Source organism: Sorex araneus, chromosome X, assembly GCF_027595985.1.
Source record: "Sorex araneus isolate mSorAra2 chromosome X, mSorAra2.pri, whole genome shotgun sequence".
Lineage (NCBI taxonomy): Eukaryota > Metazoa > Chordata > Mammalia > Eulipotyphla > Soricidae > Sorex > Sorex araneus.
The window spans coordinates 335,734,477-335,750,682 of NC_073313.1; the positions used below are offsets into that span (position 1 = coordinate 335,734,477).

The window sequence follows — 16,206 nt, forward strand, 5'->3', positions numbered from 1 at the left end:
TTCTCACGGTGATTCAATTAAAAAAAAATTGCCCTGCCTGTATAACATATTCCAGAATAGTTTCTGATGGGATTAATCCAAGAGGACTAATTCCTAATGAATTATGGCAAATGGATGTTACTCATGAACCTTCATTTGGAAAATTTAAATTTATTCATGTTTCAGTGGATACGTATTCAGGCTTGATCTTCACAACTTTACAAACTGGCGAGGCCTTTAAGAACATATTGTGCCATTGTCTTAGTCAATGATCCCGCAATACCACTTCTGGGAATATGTCCTGAGGATGCAAAAAAGCACAGTAGAAAAGACATCTGTACCTATATATTCATTGCAGCACTGTTCACAATAGCCAAAATATGGAAACAACCCGAGTGCCCTAAAACAGATGACTGGTTAAAGAAACTTTGGTACATCTACACAATGGAATACTATGCAGCTGTTAGGAGAGATGAAGTCATGAAATTTGTTTATAAATGGATAAACATGGAGAGTATCATGCTAAGTGAAATGAGTCAGAAAGAGAGGGACAGACATAGAGGGACTGCACTTACTTGTGGAGTATAAAATGACATCACATGAGGCTGACACCCAAGGACATTAGATACAAGAGCCAGGGGGATTGCCCCCATAGCTGGAAGACTGTTTCATGAATGGAGGGGAGAAGGCAGATGGAATAGAGAAGGGATCACTAAAAAAATGATGTCTGGAGGAAACAGTTGGGATGGGCAATGCGTTCTGAAAGTAGATATCGGACCAAACATGATGACCTCTCAATGTCTGTGTTGCAAGCTATAATGCCCAAAAGTGGAGAGAGAGTATGGGGAATATTGTCTGCCATAGAGGCAGGGTGAGGGTGGGAAAAGGGTGGGTATACCCGGGATATTGTGGTGGGGAATGTGCACTGGTGGAGGGATGGGTGTTTGATCATTGTGTGATTGTAACCCAAACATGAAAGCTTGTAACTATCTTACGGTAATTCAATCAAATTTAAAAAAAATTTTTTTTTGCTTTTTGGGTGACACCCAGCGATGCTCAGGGGTCACTCCTGGCTCTGCACTCAGGAATTACCCCTGGCCCTGCTCAGGGGACCATATGGGATTGCTGGGAATCGAACCCGGGTTGGACTCGTGCAAGGCAAACGCCCTACCCACTGTGCTATCTCTCCAGTCCCAGATTAAAATTTTTTTAAAAAAAATTTTCTCAATTTGGTATTCCACAATCTTATAAAACTGATAACAGACCAGGATATACTGGTAAAGCATTTCAAAATTTTGCCATATATTTGATATTAAGCACGTTAATGAAATTCCATATAATCCACAAGAACTATTGCAGAGAGAGCTAATCAGGCCTTGAATGTCATGCTTCATAAAATAAAAGAAAAAGGGGATCCAGTAAGGAAGTCTATAAACAAACACCTCAGAATTTATTATCTCATGCCTTACTTGTCCACAATTTAAAAAATTTAAACAAGGATAGTTCTAGTGCTGCATGTCGCTTCTGGAAGCAGAATGATAAGAAAAAATTTGCTCAGGCCAAGTGGAAAGATCCAAATACTCATCAATGCTATGAACCTGATCCTGTATTAATGTATGGACGAGGATATGCCTGTGTCTTTTCCAGAATCCACAATGAACTGCGATGGTTACCTGCAAGATTCGTCCGGCAAGTGGAAGAAAAAGAGGAAGAACAAGAATTGGCGGATGCAAGTCGTTCGCTGGAAGATGAGGAAGATACTGATAACCCCAACACACAAGAACTAACCACCCTTGTTGTGGCTCTGCCAACTGTTAGCCACCATGACATTAATGTCACAACTGCTCCGGAGTGAGATCTTTTGGATCTTTGTCCCAGATCCTCCTGTGTTACAATTAGAAACTTGGACAGGGGAACAGATTCTGTTTTATAACAATGCTACTCAGTATGTTGGGGGATCAAGAGCTAGTCATATTGCATGGCATCAGACAAATATGTCTCTTAGTGGTATATCTAGGGGAGTGCCCATCTGTTTAGAAAGGAATTCAACTGTTAACGTAACTTTAAGATGTCTGGGTTTGCAGGATCATGTGCTATATTGGAAGAATCTTACCAATGTTGTTTGGAACAGGATTTTCTAAGTGGTCTCGATCCTACACTGGATCTTATTTACCACCAGATTTAGAGACTTGTACACAAACTGTTGTACCCTCTCTAGTCTCGATGTGGACAGTGTGCAGCAGTCTTCAGGACAGTCCCTGGACCATGCGGAACTACACGTGGATCTGCTGGCATCCTCGAGCTCAAGATTCAAGTTTGAATGGCAACTGGAAAATTGCAGATGCACCCTGGGGACTGACGAATGAAGGTCATCAGATGGGAATATGGAGAGTGGCTTTAGCTATGGGAAAGGACAATGAATCGTATCTGGACAATGTAGAAGAATTGAACTCTCCTCATGGAAGTCAGAATGTACAATTCTCTCTTGGTATGGTATTACAAACTGATGGGTCTGTTAAAGTTTGTGTAACGACCTCCTGGGTTTTTATGTTTGGATATGCTAATATTACTTATATGTCAGGAGTCTGGAATGTAACATGTAATAATTGTACGATCATTAATTGTATTATGAGTGTTGGTCTAGGGAAACAAGTATTAATTCTAAAACAACCTTCTTTTTTATTGATTCCTACCAATATTAAGGTCCTTGGACTGAAGAAAAATTATTGGTGGTATTACAAACTCTGTATGAATTAGACCTAAGAGGGTAGTGGGATTGATTGTAGTTGGAGTTTTAGCCTTGATTAGTATAATTGCTACTGTTACTACAGCAGGAATTGCTTTATTACATTCAATACAAACAGCGCATGTAGTCAATGAGCCCATCTAAAAGTGTGAGCACTGCTTTAAGGCTGCCAGAAACTATAGATAGAAAGTAGGATGAAAAAATAAATACCTTATGGGATGTAGTCAAAGTTATGGGTGATGAGGTACAGGCACTGCAGACACGAGGGAAACTAAAATGTCATCTAACTTTACTTGGATTTGTGCAACTAATGCTAAATACAATAATACCATGTATCCATGGGAAAAAATTAAGAATCATGTTGAAGGTCTCTGGCATGATGCTAATGGCAATCTGGATCTTTTAACATTACATCAAGAAATCTTAGGTATACAGCAAGCTCCAAAAATTAAAGAACCAGACATTAATACAGAAGAATTTTTGAAAGGTCTATCTTCATATGTTAAACACACTAACGTACTGAATACTGTGTATGGTATTATTGACTTTATAATTTTATACGCATATTATTTGCTATGATACCCTGTGTTATAAGAATGATACTGTGGCTAAAAAACATGTGGTTAGTGATACATCAGATGCACTTAGCTACAGGGCAACTTCTGCCATTACAAAATAGAAAAGGAGAACATCATCATCAAGTAGGATTTATCCTTAGAATGCAAGGATGATTTAACATTCACAAGTTAATCAACATAATCCATCATATCAATAAAAGAGAAGAAAACAACCATATGATCATATCCATAGAGGGAGAGAAAGCATTTGACAAGATCCCACACCCCTTTATGATGAAAACATAGAACCAATCAGCTAAGTACAAGTAATGGAAAGCCATTCCGACTGTGGCCAAAAGGCTGGCCCGTGAAAAGTCCCTCTTATATAATGTTAAGGTCTAAAAGGCTCTCACTTTGAGACTTGGGGCCACTCATTCAGAGAAGGCTGCCCCTGTGTCAGTGAGCTGGATGAGGGCCCTACCTCAAACTAGCCGAGCTAGCTGAGAAAAACCCTTTGCTTATTGCATTGCAGCTTGTCTTCGTGTGATTCCTCCAGGGAGATCTCAGTCCGGTTTAACAATTCTAGGGAATAAGTGAAGGAGAGAGAAACTTTTACCCTATCAAAATATACATTTGCATAAAGATTTTTGCATACACCATTTCAGACTAACTTCAGTGGCATTTCGTATGCTTGCTAGTTTTGCAATGATTACCATTATTTTATCCATAACATTTTCATCATTTCCAAGAACAGCCTCATCTCTAGCAACCGACTTTTCTACTCTCTCTTTCCTCGGGTTCCTAGCAACACTCATCTTTCTGTCTTTATGAATGCATTTTCTCTGAACACTTATAAACATAGGTCCTAAAATATTTGCCATTTGTGACTTTGTCAAAACCTGATGCTTTCAAATTTCATCTGTGCTATAGTGTGTCAGTACCTCCTATGACTAATGTTCTATTGTATGGGTCTACCACAGTTGAGAGTTTTCCACAGTTTCTAAATGCACAGAGGACTGAAGTTCTCACACCTAGGCTAAAATAAATATTTACAGTGGTTGGATACATAGTACAGAGAGTAGGGTGCTTGCCTTGCATGTAGTAGGCCTAGGTGTAGGATATCATTGGTTTGTCCTTTCTCCCTTGCCACAGAGTTTGGACTTATCTGGTAATAATCTCTAAACAATTCTAGACTACATTAGTATGTCCTGCTCCCCTTGCCTCTAGGAGCTTAGATATATCAGTCACACCCATCAAAGTGCTCCCGAGTCCATTCCTTTGTTGATCTGTAACCACTTCTACCAGTTTATCAGCTCTTCCCCTAATCAGACTCTGTTAATTTGTAAGGTCAGACCTTGCTGGACAGTGAACTTGTATTGTAAGTTAATATTGTCTTGCTCCTCTCCTCATGTCTTTTGAATAGTTTACTTTAAAACAATATCCTTTTTGTATGGACAAAGAAAGACAGTTGTTAATATGCTTTGGTAACATGGGATTTAATTGGCTCCAAATATTATTCACTCCCAGGTATCTGCTTTCTTGACTTAAGCCTCAGCTGCCCTTACTTCCTAGCACCCCCAAAAGCAGGGTCCTGACGAGGGACAGGATGGACCTAGGGCAAGCGGTGAGTTATGTGCTACCCTGGCATCGAGATGGGCCTGGCAAAAGTGCCTAATGCTTGGTCTGGAGCGATAGCACAGCGGGGAGGGCATTTGCCTTGCATGCGGCTGACCCGGGTTCGATCCCCAGCATCCCATATGGTCCCCTGACACCGCCAGAAGAAATTTCTGAGCACAGAACCAGGAGTAACCCCTGAGCATCGCTGGGTGTGACTCAAAGAGGAAAAAATGTGCCTAATATTTAGTTCTGTTAAGAGCTTGGTCATGGACATGTCATGTCATGATCCAAAAGCAACGACGAGACTAGGACCCTGCTAGGGATAGGAAACACTAATCTGGCCTGAGCACTGTAGTCTGAGATTGAGATGACCCCAGGAGAGCAATTCTATAAGCTTAATACATCTCTTGCTATGTCCATACGAAATGATTAATATTATGAACACTTATATGTTAGTTGGACAAGGAGAGGAGAAACACACCCATGGGATTCCACTCTTGGGTGGGTGTCCGGATGAAAGAGAATCTGTTCTAGAAGAAGCATCCCCTGAGGGAAAGAACTTTACCCCATTGATTGTGACCACACCTATGTGTAAGCCCCAACCTCTCATGCTGGGGGATTTCACTAGGCTGAAAGAGTGGGCTGGGGGTGAGTCCCAGGGCGAGTCCCAGTGCCAGAGCTGGAGAAGCTAGATCGAGATCCAGATCCAGAGGAGAAGGAGAATGAAGTAGCATGTGGGTTCGGGGGAAGAAGCAGAGAGAGAGACGGGAGTTTATAGAGAGGAGATTGGAATAAACTGCAATTGAGACCAACCAGCTTGGCCTCGTTCCTTCCTTCACTTGCCTCATCATCGCCATCAACCTCCCCGGGGTGGGGAATCGGTGGGGGACTACTAAACGTGGGTGGTGGAAGAGACAGCGCCACTGCCCTGTGGCCGGTGCAGTCAGGTACCTGCTCTCCTTTTCTTTTTTGTGTTTTTACACACTAGATTGGCTCCCTGGAACCCCATATGGTCTCCTGGGTCCTTCTAGGAGTGATCCCTAAGCACAAAGCCAAGAAGCAGCTCTGCCCACCATCAGGTGTGGCTCCAACACAAAAAATAAAAGCATTTATGCACACACACAATATACAAGTCCCATTCATGTAGTTTTAGATGCTATCAATATCATCGTATAGACTGGATAATGGACATTCAAAGAGATCATCAAACATGCAAATGTTCCTTTGTTTAATAAAAACTTGGAATAACATTTGTTCTTACAAAATGGAGGCAGAAGAAGATGATGCAGATAGAAGATAAGGTCACGACCATGGCGGCCAAGAAGTGAGTGTATTAGACACAAGACAAGGCACATGGCAGTTTTCAGAAGTTAAAAGAAACATATAGGCTAAAGATCTTCTAGAGAAGCCATGTATCCCGGCTGACACCATTGTCCCAGTGATCTGCATATTAAATTTCTGGCTTCCAGGAGTGTGGAATATTTTCTTCTTCTGATGTGGAATTTGTTTATCACAATAATTGGTTATAATCTGTCTAAATTGCTTCTCATTTGCCAAATCCGATTGTCACTTTCAACCTCCATTCAGCAGGAGTCAGTTACAGAGAATGAGACAAACACATAAGTAGACAAAAACCTGGATTGTCCAAGCTTTGGACAAGCTTAGGGTCGCCTTGGCAGCTCTCTGTGGTGTCAATATAACAGGCAGGTCAATATAATGCAATATTGCTCCTCCAACCCCACCAGAGCCCAATAGGTGAGACATTGTTGAAGTTCACAGAGACATCCCGGACAGTTAGTAAGTACAGCAACCTGCCCTAGGCACATGGAGAGAGAGGCTAGTGTAGTTCACAGAGAATCAGTAGGCATTCTTAAAATATAAAGTTGTTGGGCTGGATCGATAGCATAGCGGGTAGGGCATTTGCCTGCATGCAGCCAACCCGGGTTCGATTCCCAGCACCGGTTCATGGGTTCATGGTCCCCTGTGCAACTCCAGGAGTGATTCCTGAGTGCAAAGCCAGGAGTAACCCCTGTGCATTGCTAGGTGTGACCCAAAAAGAAAAAATATACATATATATAAAGTTGTTGGAGCAGGTGTTATAGTTCAGTGGGCAGGGTACCTGTCTTGCACCCAGTCAACTGAGCTCCTCCAGGAGTGATTCCTGAGTGCAGAGCCAGGAGCAAGCCCTGAGCATGGCCAGGTGAGGCCCCAAAACCAAAATAAGGAAATAAATAAGATTGTGAAAGTTTTCTATTCTAGTTTTGGCCATATTTTCCCCTAAATTTAAAAGACTTTAAACAGTATTAGTCTATGTTTTCCTGGCACAACTTTGCAGCTGGCAGATACTTTGTCCTCTATTCTATCCTTGCCTACTATTCTTTCCTGCGTGCATGTTTGCTAGTGGAATACTCTAACGTTAGGGTTTTTTGTTAGGGGATGATTTCTCATAATAATCCATCAATTCCTAATCCTAAAGTAAGTCATAATGTAAATTACAAAGCATGAACATATAATTTAGTTTTATTAAACATTATATAAAACATATTAGTAATAATTTGGGTGGAAGCAATAGCACAGCGGGTAGGGCATTTGCCGTGGTCGTCCCGGGTTTGATTCCTCCATCCCTCTCAAGAGCCTGGCAAGCTACCGAGAGTATCCCGCCCACAAGGCAGAGCCTGGCAAGCTACCTGGGGCGTACTTGGTATGCCAATCATGGTAACAGCAAGTCTCACAATGAAGACGTTACTGGTGCCCGCTCAAGCAAATTGATGAACAATAGTAGACAGTGCTTACAGTCTTTACAGTAATAACTTAATGGTATTGGTTAACTAGGCAATATAAATGATTACTTAGTAACTTTGTTGATTTTATTAATGAAATTTGTAAGCTCATTAGTATAATAGGAGTATTTCCATAACATAAAAGTCTTAGGAAGGTAAAACTGTTATAACTGTCTTGTAGGATTCCATCTCCCTAGCCTGCTTACTTCAGCCTCTCTTTATCCAATCCGGTCTCCTTCTTGGGAATCTGACCTCCTTATTGGCTAGCCTCTCCCTTTCAACTGCCTGCTTTATGACATCATTCTCCCACCAAACCTACCACCACCTGGTAGAATCTTGGGGTTCCCATGCAGTTGTTTGTAAACAAATTTGAATCATCATCGCAAAGGACCAGTGACCAATGACCAATCACCAGTGACCAGTCATCTGTACTGGACACTTGTGGTCTTCTGCTTCAGTGTTCAGACGTACTCTCGTATCGTCTCCTCTTCTCACCTACCTTTCATTGATATTTCCCCTTCTCTGACCATGTCAGGTAAGGAATAATACTTTTCAAAGCTTTTCATTTGATTTCTTATCCCTGAACTTAGTAGTCAAGGAAAAACAACATGTAATAATGGAAGAAAGTATTCACCTAGAACTTTATAAGCCTTATTTTATATATTTATTTTTTTAATATTTTATTTTTAATTAGTGAGTCAACGTGAGGGTACAGTTACAGATTTATACATTTTTGTGCTCATGTTTCTCCCTTACAAAGTTTGATAACCCATCCCTTCACCAGTGCCCATTCTCTACCAAAAGTAAACCCAACATCCCTCTCCCCCCTCCCCAGTCCCGTCTCCCCCCACCCCACCCTGCCACTATGGCAGGGAATTCCCTTTTGTTCTCTCTTTCTGATTAGGTGTTGTTGTTTGCAATAAAGGTGTTGAGTGGCCATTGTGTTCAGTCTCTAGTCTATATTGGGCCCGCATCATCTTTCCCCCACATGACCTCCAATCACATTTTACTTGGTGTTCCCTTCTCTGAGTTGCCCAAAATGAGAGACCAGCCTCCAAGCCATGGAGACAATCTCCTGGTACTTATTTCTACTATTCTTGGGTGTTAGTCTTATAGTCTGTTATTCTATAGTCCACAGATGAGTGCAATCTTCCTATGTCTGTCTCTCTCTTTCTGGCTCATTTCACTTAGCATAATACTTTCCATGCTGATCCACTTATATGCAAACTTCATGACCTCATTCTTTCTAACAGCTGCATAGTATTCCATTGTATAGATGTACCAGAGTTTCTTCAACCAGTCATCTGTTCTAGGGCACTCGGGTTTTTTCCAGATTCTGGCTATTGTAAACAGTGCTGCGATGAACATATAAGTGCAGATATCATTTCGACTATACTTTTTGGCTTTTCTGGGATATATTCCCAGCAGTGGTATTGCTGGGTCAAATGGGAGCTCTATAAGCCTTATTTTAGCTTGACTTTGGCATTTGCTGTGTGATTTTAGACATTCACTTTCTCACAAATACAAGATTTTTTCCTCATTTACTATATTATATTTTAAACAGACTTAGAAGCTCAAATACATGTTTCTGTATGAGTGTTCATTCTGTTTCCTTTTCCTTATAATAGTGATTTGTACATGATATCCATTAAAAAAAGTAAATCATAGATAGTACTTTGACAGAAACAGAAAAATGTAGTTGCTGTAGAAAACTGTTCATGTATACCAAGATGCTTTATCTGTAACGGTCTCTCTACCCGTATTTATAATTTAGGATTTTACATTTAGTGCTATTTCAAAGTAATAATCATGTGTCTTTGAGTTTTCTATCTAAACTAAGTGATAAGTAAAACTGGGGTGTGGGGAAGGTGTGGAGTGCTGAGCGGTAGGGAGGCAAGTCCTCAAAGGTAAGGAAGTTTAGGGTCATTTTCATCAAGTATTGACTAACAGAAGCCAAGAAGAAGAGGATGATATGAGGGAAAATCAAATAGGAAATAAAAAAAAGACTATGGAGGGGATTTATCAAGGAAGGGGAAACCGTTGGGGATAGAATGTTGAAGAGAACAAAAGATTTCAAGTCAAAACAGAAAGAATATCGTTAAATATGCTGAGAGCAAGTCAAAGCAGTTTATTTTAATGGCTGCTAGGACTAGAAAGTATACTAAGCCTTGAGTAGAGTACCAGTAGGAAAAACTTTTTAACAGAAAGCCATGTTGGTGGTTTCTATTCTATATCCCTTAGAACACAGTTGACACTTGACAGTTTTGAATATACACACATTTCAGAAATGATGCTTCCTATGAATAACTAATACTGGTTATCAGGGGGATGGGAGAAACATAATTGTCAATATTTTTATTAAATTCTAGTTTGTAAGCTACATGTATGCTCTACCTTTTAAAATAAAGAAATGATATCTTCTAACTTGAATCAGGAGAATTGATTATTTTGTGTGATATGTAGGTCCCAAGTTAAGGCTGCTTGTCTCTTCACAAATAGTTATTTCCTAACATGAGAGCATTCTGAAAATAGTTGACATCTGTTTTTAGATCCTAAGAAGAAATAGAAAAGTCAGGTCTCACCTGTCTAATTACACATTTATCTCAGTTGTGTGGAGTCTGAGTTTTCCTAAATTAAATATATTTTGATTGGATTTTGGTGATCATTCTTAAACTTTGGGAGTGACATTTTTCTGGTTGACGAAGATAAATGTAATCTAGGTTTTGAAAATAAATTATAATCTAGGTTTCTGGTTGACAAATATAACTAATCTAGGTTTTGAAAATAAATTTGAAATTTTTTGTGACCATTTTCTAAATGGTCTTTTCTGCTTCTTGTGTGATTTACTTCTTGTGTGATTATTAAACATATGCTATGTTTAATACCTGTTGTTTGCTGCTTAGTATTGAGAGGTATGAATGAGAATAATAATGTAATTTCTGGTACTTATTATGTTTCATCCTGCTTTTGACTCATTTAAAACATATATTTGGCTACCAAACGCAATCACTTTTATTATATTTCCTTATTATTATGTAGGTTACTGGAAATTTTTTCTGTTTTATGGACTGGTAAAGTGGGCACTCAAAATTGCCTTCTATTGCATATTTTGACTATCACTTTTTGCAAAAATAGAATACTGTTTTCATCTTGTATACATGGCACACAATTTATTAATAAACTTATTATACTGTTTTCTTTGGTTTTGTTTGGGGACAACATCCAGTGTGACTCAGGGTGTACTCCTGGGTCTGCTCTCAATCACTTACTGCACTATCTTGCTACCTAGTCCAGATTTCATTAATATCTATATACTTCTTTTTCAGTTCTGTGACACATATATTGCATGATTTTTTCTTTCTTTATACTTCCTCCCATGTAAATCACATGAAATAGACAAACTTTATTTATGTATGCATATTGTTAATTAGTGTTGTTAGTAACTACGTTGCAGGAGAGCAACTTGAGGCTGAGAATTTAAATAATAGTCTTCCTTCCAAAAGCACTTCTTGAGAAAAACTCAAGTACTCATTTTTGATGTAGGATCAGAAACCAGCGTAAGTGGCTAACCTTCAATGCATCAACTAGATTGAGTCTATGTGAACTGTACGTGACAGATACGAATTGCACAAGCCAAATAAAAGACTGAAGATGACAATGGGTGGTAATAGCATTATGACCCCGAATGCCTATGTTATTGTAAAGTATCTTCCTTCTAGTTTCTGCCATTGTAATGATCAAAGGAGAGTCCTGGCAAGAAAATCCACATGCGTAGGTTCTCGAACCTGGTAGTACATAAGGGACAGAGAGATAGTAGAGAGAGGATAAGGCACCTGCTAAACTTTAATTCATCAACTAGATTGAGTCATATGTGAACATAGGTAACAGATATGAACTGCACAAGCCAAATGAAAACCTGAAGATTACAATGGTAATAGTTGTAATGACTGAAAATGCATATGTTAGTGTAAGATATCTTTCTCCTAATTTCCGGAATTTAGTGATCAAGGCAGAAACCTGGCAAGAAAGTCCACATGCTTAGGTTCTCTAATCTGGTAATACATAGGAACAGAGCGATAATATAGGAGGAGATTTGCCTTGTATGCAGCCAATCCAGTTGGATCTCTGTCACTGCATACAGTCTCCTGAGTGCTACCAGGGGTCACTCCAGAGTATAGAGTCAGGAATAGCCCAATATCACTGCCAGGTATTGGTCCAAACTCTACCCCAACCCACACCCAGTAAAAATTATTGCAAAACTTAAACAAGTCTCTATGCCATCTCTGAGCCTCAGGTTTCATTCTTTTCCAATTAAATCTTAGTAATTCTCTTAGGACTCCCTGGTTTGAAAATGCTTCCATTCTAGAAAATATCCTATAAGCTCAATAGGCATTCAAGCTACAAGTAAAGCTAGGGCAAGGAGAAACTAGCTGTAAGCAAGAAATCCATGTACAAACATCACCAGAGTCTTCTATAGCTCTGTTTCACTTTGGGAGCACGGTGCCAAATACACAAAGTGACAAAGTGTGCCAGCCTTTTGACCACCCAAAATTGTCAGATTTTTGGTAACTCAGTTGAATGTTGATATTAGAAGCTTCTCTATAGCCAAAGCTTTAAGTTAATATTGTTCCTCTCTTGTGTGATTGCAACCGAAATATGAAAGTTTGTAACTATCTCAAGCTGATTCAATAAAATTAATGTATATATATTCCTCTCAAATATTTTAGGAGATAATCAGTCTCACAGATTTTTTTCATCACCCTTTTGTTCCTTACAGAAAACATTCAAAATCCATCTGTATTGGGAACTGCACATTCTCTGCAGCTTCCCCTTTCCGTGGTGAACAATGCAGCTTCCCTCACAGGAAGTGTCTGCAACTACTCCAGAGTATCTGCTCCAGCTGGTAGTTCTGATTGGCTCCTGCCCTCAGCCTCTGGCAACTCTTTCCAACCACTGATGGGTAGTGCCTATCTTTACCAACATTCTAGCACAACGATGCTGTCTGGAGTGTCTGGCCAGAGCCAGATATCCACTTCGGCTGCTTCCTACCCGAGTCTTTTGGAGTGGGATATTGCAGGAAGTGCTGAAAAGAAGTCTTCCATGGGAGACTATACTGTGACTATCATTGACCAGGACACCGCTGTCTCTTCCATGTCTATGGCAGCTCGCTATGAGAAACCCTTAGATATCAACAACACGGTGTCTGTGTACCCATCACTTTCTGCCCGTCTTGTTGAGAGGACACCATCTCAGGTTCCAAATCAGAGTCATAGCCTGTCGCTTCCCTACCAGGATGGGAGCCAGGTGTATTACTATCATCAGGGCACTCAGGGACCTCTCCTTTCTGGAGAACTTGGTCCCTACCTGCAATCCTATGGCTCCATGACATACACAGGAGGTAGGGGATCTGCCCTCCAAACTTACAGCAACTCATCCCCAGAAATGGTTATGGTTCTAAAGGAGATCCAGCCCTCAAAGAACCGACCACCAGCCTCCACCTCTGGAATCTACTACTCTGTGTCTGCTCAACCCATCACAGAGTCGAGTTATCAAGGTGAGTACAATGGAGAGAAGGGAAATCTGGCATTCAATAATTGGAGTCAAATCTGCAAGTGGGAAGCTGTCCATAGACAGGTGGCATTTGAGTTTAATAAACTGAGATTTTTTTAATTGATGAAACTTAAAGTTAAATAAAACGAAATTAAGTTTAAACTCCCCTCACTCATTTTACAGCTTCTTACATTCAACTCGATTTAAGAGCTCTTAATGCAGATTGGAAGGTATGATAGTATAATGGCCATCTAGGTTTCATAGAAGAAAACTTCAGGAGCATAACACGGAATGCCATATTTTCATAGTTGATCAGTACCCCAGTACTACCAAAGTTACAATAACTCCATTTCTTAAACTATTTTTGTGATTTCTGAAGACATTTCAGAACTCTTATTGTGATAGTACCACATTAACTTTCCCTTACTTGAATGTACAAGATTCTAAACACACCTTGTATTCAGAGATTTTTCCAAAGTTATCAAACCTAGAATCTCTACTTAAGCACTGATTTCCTGATGAATTGGTGCTTCATTCCTTCTCATATTCCATGATATGAATTTTACTTTTGTTTTTTTTTAGGAAAGTGAAGAAATTTACTATATTATGCTAAGCTCTATATCGCATTTAATAATTTACATATCTCTAGCTTGAAAAAAAATCTTTAGTTTGGGGGAGGCAGAATGTATATCATGGCCTGCAGTACTCAGGACTTGCACCTGGCTCTTTGCTCAGGGATCACTGCTGACGGTGCTTAGGGGACCCTATGTGAAGCTGAGTATCAAACTGAGGTCAGCTTCACACAACACAAGTGCTTTACGACTGCACTATCCCTCTGTCCCAAGTTCCTTATTTTTAAGTGCAGTTTACACAGAAACTCTTTCAAATACAAAGAAAACCAAGAAACAATACATGACCAACAGTAAGAACTACAACAGTTACCTCCAATCTTCTAGCACAGGGCCTTGTTCATGATCCTTAGAAGAGCCTGTTACAATGCCTTGCCCATTGTTGGCAGGTGCACAATGGTGGCACCACTAGTGGTGTGCAGGGAGTGTCTCAATTTCAGGGGACTGATTTCTTCCTTGGTTCCTTTGTAGTGATGAATACCCAGGGGATGGAGACTTCCCTGGCATTGCAACCTTCCAGTCAGACATTTTGTCTGACACAACCTTCAGAATTGGCCACGTCTTGCAGTAGCAGGATTCAAATACTTGAGAGTAACCAACCACCAGAGCTCCTGGATGTTCCCATAATAGCTCCAGCCCAAAGTAACCTGGCACTGCCCCCAGCTCCAAATCAGGAACACACAGATAAGAACTTGGATGAGATGAAAATTGGCCTATCAAAATCTCTGGATACCTATCAGACCCCAATAGAAAACGAAGATCCACCACTATGTCCACTAGAAATCCCTGATATCCACCAGCTCCTGGCCTGTATTGATCCTCTCAGCCAGGAGCAACAGCCTGGTACTGAAACTACTGGCCAGGGAAAGAATGGTCTGTGTTTTGAGGAAAGTGGGATTGAATCTGGCGGTAGTTTTGCAGACATTGCTACACTGGTGGAAGACATACATCTTCCCCAGCTCTTTGATTGCTTAGAAGACCTAGATCAATGCAAAGATCTGCAGGTAGAGACCACCACAGATACCATCACTCTGAATCAGGTGCAAGAAAATTCAAGTGGCACTAAGGATCCTTCCCATCCAACCCAGAAGAACAAAAATGAGGCCTCTGAGCCTCTTGAGGGAGAACCCAAGGCCAAAATCCAGCCACAAGTCCCCGAAGGCTTGCTAGGGGGAGCAGTGATGGTCTGTAATGCTGCAGTGAGTGACAGGTGTCCTGTGACCATGGCCAAACAGAAGAGCAAACCTCAGAAAGCTGCATCCAGCAGGATCAGCAAGACCAAGAGCCATGGGCAGGAGAAGACAAAAAAGGCCCGAGAAAACTCTAAGAAAGCTGAGGAGAGTAAGCAGCCAGGGAGCAAGGTGAAGGCAGAGGAGAAGCCCACCATCGCCAGGATGAAACGCAAGAAAAGTCAGCCTGAGCTCTGCCAGGAGGCCTTTAAAAAGCCCCGCAGCTGCCTAGGCATGCACATGCTGGAGTCCGTGCAGGTGTTTCACGCGCTGGGGAAGAAGAACGATCAAAAGCCTGGCTTCTCTTCCTCCCGGGTCCTGGGTAGCTCCAAGAAGCCCAGAGACTTCCAGGCCTCCTCAGCTGTCAAACCCTGGCTAGGTGCCACCCGGGATGGAAAAGGTGTGGAGAAAACACAGGTCAAAGCACAGAAACGAAGCAGCAGTGCGGAAGAATGCTCGTCTCCATCCCAGTATGAGCTGCCGCCTCCTGGGAAGGTCAAATTGGTACCTTTGCCTTTTCCAACCATGGAGAAGCCGCGAGTTCGACCTGTTCCTCGGAGACCACAGGCTCTCGCTTCACATCGTCCTGCTGCAGCTCACCCTGCCAGGCCTGGCTCTACCAACTCAGCTCAGCCATCTGCCGCCAATTCATCCCGGCCAACCACCGCATCTTTGCCAGGCCCTGCCAAACCAGCTCAGCCCATTTCGACCAACCCATCTCGACCAGGTTTGCCAAACCCTCCTAGCCGGCCTATTCCTCAGCCTGCCACATCTAGACCTGCTCCCTGCAAGACAACCGCTAGCACTTCTCTCCAGCGGGAGCCTCTTCCCGTCTCTGTGACCAAGCGCCAGTCTCCACCCAAAGCTCAGAGTCAGAGTCAGTTTCTACTCCAAGACTTCCGTTTCCAACCGATTCCATGGAGAAAGCCCAATGTTCCCGAGCCAGTAATGTCCAAGCCCATCACAAAAGAGCAGAGGCCAGAGCGGGAGGCCATGAAAAGGAAGGCTCAGCAGGAGCGTGAGAACGCTGCCAAATACACCTCTTTGGGGAAAGTGCAGTTTTTTATTGAGAGAGAAAAAGAGATGGACATCTCTCAATACTATGGCTACGTAATGTGA

The 16,206-nt window shown here is 41.4% G+C and overlaps 1 protein-coding gene across 1 annotated transcript; it reads left to right on the forward strand.

Moving 5' to 3' along the window:
* The first annotated feature begins 6,209 nt into the window (after positions 1–6,209).
* On the forward strand, positions 6,210–16,206 carry LOC129399919 (uncharacterized protein C2orf78-like). Its single transcript, XM_055121342.1, has 4 exons — positions 6,210–6,223; positions 8,138–8,214; positions 12,457–13,233; positions 14,330–16,206. The coding sequence occupies exons 1-4, from the start codon at positions 6,210–6,212 to the stop codon at positions 16,204–16,206; spliced, it is 2,745 nt and encodes a 914-aa protein (XP_054977317.1).

Excerpts from the sequence above, each read along its gene's own strand:
- LOC129399919 (XM_055121342.1), top strand. Across the intron at positions 8,215-12,456 it reads CCCTTCTCTGACCATGTCAG|AAAACATTCAAAATCCATCT; the intron begins GTAAGGAATAAT and ends TGTTCCTTACAG. Across the intron at positions 13,234-14,329 it reads CACAGAGTCGAGTTATCAAG|TGATGAATACCCAGGGGATG; the intron begins GTGAGTACAATG and ends GTTCCTTTGTAG.